The sequence below is a fragment of the Terrapene carolina genome, unplaced genomic scaffold (genome assembly GCF_002925995.2).
Source record: "Terrapene carolina triunguis isolate 2854851 unplaced genomic scaffold, T_m_triunguis-2.0 Scaffold189, whole genome shotgun sequence".
Lineage (NCBI taxonomy): Eukaryota > Metazoa > Chordata > Testudines > Emydidae > Terrapene > Terrapene triunguis.
This window is the reverse complement of record NW_020664540.1, coordinates 12,308,728-12,311,977: the sequence shown is the minus strand read 5'-3', so window position 1 is coordinate 12,311,977 and position 3,250 is coordinate 12,308,728. Positions and strand designations below refer to the sequence as shown.

At 39.2% G+C, this 3,250-nt stretch overlaps 1 protein-coding gene across 1 annotated transcript; it reads left to right on the top strand.

Moving 5' to 3' along the window:
- Positions 1 to 209: 209 nt before the first annotated feature.
- Positions 210 to 2,469, top strand: SOCS4 (suppressor of cytokine signaling 4). Its single transcript, XM_024208651.1, has one exon. It carries the CDS (start codon positions 305 to 307, stop codon positions 1,613 to 1,615), a length of 1,311 nt encoding a protein of 436 aa, XP_024064419.1. The 5' UTR covers positions 210 to 304; the 3' UTR covers positions 1,616 to 2,469.
- Positions 2,470 to 3,250: the final 781 nt, after the last annotated feature.

Sequence of the window (3,250 nt, the reverse complement as noted above, 5' to 3'; positions counted from 1 at the left end):
AATAATGGAGAAGGATTAAGAGTATCTAGGTCTGCGACCAAGGCAGTGTTTGTGAAGAATCTTCCTAATGAATTGAGCTTGATGTATATTATTTATATATATATGCCAGCAGTTAATTGCCATTACTGTAATTTATACAGTTGAGTTGGTCTTGTGTTGTGAACTTGTAAAGCTGTTAACCTAGTTGTGTTTTCTGTTTCCTTAGATACTTCCAGAAAATGCCTGAAAGAAGCTTCAAGCTGTAGAAACGGTTACAGAAAAACACAACTTATAGCTCTGGGACTTTTGGAGTTAAGCTGTCAAAATGGCGGAAAATAAAGAAAGTAATAATAAAAATGTCGATGTAAGACCCAAAACCACCCGTAGTAGGAGTGCAGACAGAAAGGATGGTTATGTGTGGAGTGGAAAGAAGCTCTCATGGTCAAAAAAGAATGAGAATTGTTCTGATGGTGAAGCAGCAAGTAGTGTAGGAAAACCAGCGGCTGGTTTAAGGAGCCAAGAGAGGAAGCACAGCTGTTCATCTATTGAACTGGATTTAGATCGTTCATGTGGCCACCGATTTTTAGGCCGGTCTCTTAAACAGAAATTGCAAGATGCTGTGGGACAGTGTTTTCCTATAAAGAATTGTAGCAGTCGGCACTCTTCAGTGCTTCCATCGAAGAGAAAAATTCATATCAGTGAATTAATGCTAGATAAGTGTCCTTTCCCACCGCGATCAGAGCTAGCTTTTCGATGGCATTTAATTAAAAGACACACTGCCCCCATAAGTCAAAAATCAGAAGATTGGATAATCCCTGATTTATCCCAAAATGAAGCGACAGATGATCATCTGAGAGATGGAGCAAGCACAGATGGGGGAGGAAACTCTTTCTCGCAGCCGTGTGACATTACAGATAGCAACTCCTGTAAATGTGATCCTAGGACAGAATCGGTTATGAGTAAGGTGTTAAAGAACAATAAAGAGGAGAGTGATATGGACTCTGATGATGAAGTTATAACACTTTGCACAAGTTCTAGAAAGAGGAACAAACCCAAATGGGAAACAGATGATGAACTGCTACAGTTGGAAACTCCTCCCAAATATCATACCCAGATTGATTATGTCCACTGTCTTGTCCCAGATCTTCTCCAGATCAATAACAATCCATGCTACTGGGGCGTAATGGACAAATATGCAGCTGAGGCACTACTAGAAGGAAAGCCAGAAGGAACTTTTTTACTACGAGATTCTGCCCAAGAAGACTATTTGTTTTCTGTTAGTTTTAGACGCTATAGTCGTTCTCTTCATGCAAGAATTGAACAGTGGAATCATAACTTCAGCTTTGATGCTCATGATCCTTGTGTCTTCCATTCTCCTGACATTACTGGTCTCTTAGAGCATTATAAAGACCCGAGCTCTTGTATGTTCTTTGAACCACTTTTATCCACTCCCTTAAACAGGACTTTTCCTTTTTCCCTTCAGCATATATGCAGAACAGTTATTTGCAACTCTACAACATATGATGGCATTGATGCTCTTCCTATTCCTCCATCTGTCAAGTTATATCTGAAGGAATATCACTATAAATCAAAAGTTAGAGTACTCAGGATCGATGTACCAGAGCAACAAAGCTAGAATGTAGTTTTTGGGGGGAATAGGGGTTGTCTCTTGATCTGATAAAATTTGTGTTGTCTTTCCTCCCTTGAATTTTTTTCTATGGCAATTTGAATCTTTTCTGCAGATTATTTACAGTCCAAACTGATCTCTCCCTGCGTCTTTCTATCCAAATGTACTTTGACTCTTCCTGCCACCCCTTTTTAGTCAACTCACTCGACTCTGTGGTTTTTTGGTAATGTTCATACCCTAGGGTTTTATGGAATTTCAGGTAGGTTTTCTAGGGTTTCCACATAGGGATAGTCTTTAGATTTAAAAATAAAAATTCATATTTGAATTTGATCTGTCTTTTTATATTGTAATTTGCATATGTTGCAGGCATGTTTGAAACGTATGCGCTGTAAACTAAAGATTGACTAATCTGTATTTTCTATCTTTTAAAATGAGTGCTAATGACCTATATATAAAGTAAAATTAATCAGTCTATTTCTAACACTATTACTGTGTGTAAAATATTATTCAGTCTTTATATTTTGATGGGCAGTTATTGCTATGAAGTTTTTTCTACTTTTTTTTTTCTTTAAACACTCTTGACACAGCACTGTTTTATCTTGCACTGTTAATCCTGAAAAGAAGATGGATAACCTTCTTACTTCATTAGTAGCCGGAGGGCTTTTTGTTTAAATATGGTTTAGAAGAAATAGCTACAGATTGATCAAATACTACATCTCCCCAGACAAGATTGCTTGCTGCTAAATTCTGTGTGCAAGAAAATTATGCATGGATAATCCTCCAGAAAGCTGCACCATTTTACGTTCTATTTGTGTGGTCATTTACAAAAATCAAACTCTTGCTTTCTTTTCAATAAAGTTATTATTCTGCTCATACGTGAATCAATGGCATAATCCCCGTGAACCGCAGTGGGTGCAGAGTCAGGCATAGAGCTCGTCACTAAATGGCAGAGGGGCCCAATTCTGTGATGTGCTGAGCACTCTCCAATCTCATTATCTTCATTGAAGGGACTCACTTCTGCTTATGGCACTGGGCCCAGATTAGCCAGTCTGTCAAATGTGATAAGTTATAATATAGGTAACTAAAGTGAGCATATTGTTTTTCCATTTAACCACGTGGACAGTTTTGACATGTTGAATAATCCCTTAGGAATTTAGGCCCTGATTCTTTCGTGTGTGATTAACTCATGAGTAGTCTTTGACTTGAATGAGATCACTCACATGCATAAATGTTTGCAGAACTGGAACCTAAAATAGCATGACATTGAAATTAAAATGGCCAAAGAAACAGTTGTCAGAAAATTATGTGAATTTGTGGGCAGCAAATCTCCCCTCCCCCAAAAGTTGGAGACTGAGTAGTGCCAGGGGTTGCTGTGCAAACTTTCCCACACAGCTCCACTGAAGCACTGCATTCCTTGCCTAAAAATTCTTCTGTGACATCATCCTGGGGTTCAACCCAGACCAGTTAGGGGTTGTGTGATCACCTCCCTTTCAACTGTGGATGCCTTAAATACTAGGCTGCTGGGGTCACAGCCTCAATGCCAACAGTCAGTCTACAAGCATTGAGGTTACACCCGGGCCTCCACGGCACAGTTACTGTTTGCAGAGTGATGCCAGTGCCCCCCAAATTTCCTTAGCTGTCTCC

Excerpts from the sequence above, each read along its gene's own strand:
- SOCS4 (XM_024208651.1), top strand. The coding sequence starts at position 305 with ATGGCGGAAAATAAAGAAAGTAATAATAAAAATGTCGATGTAAGACCC.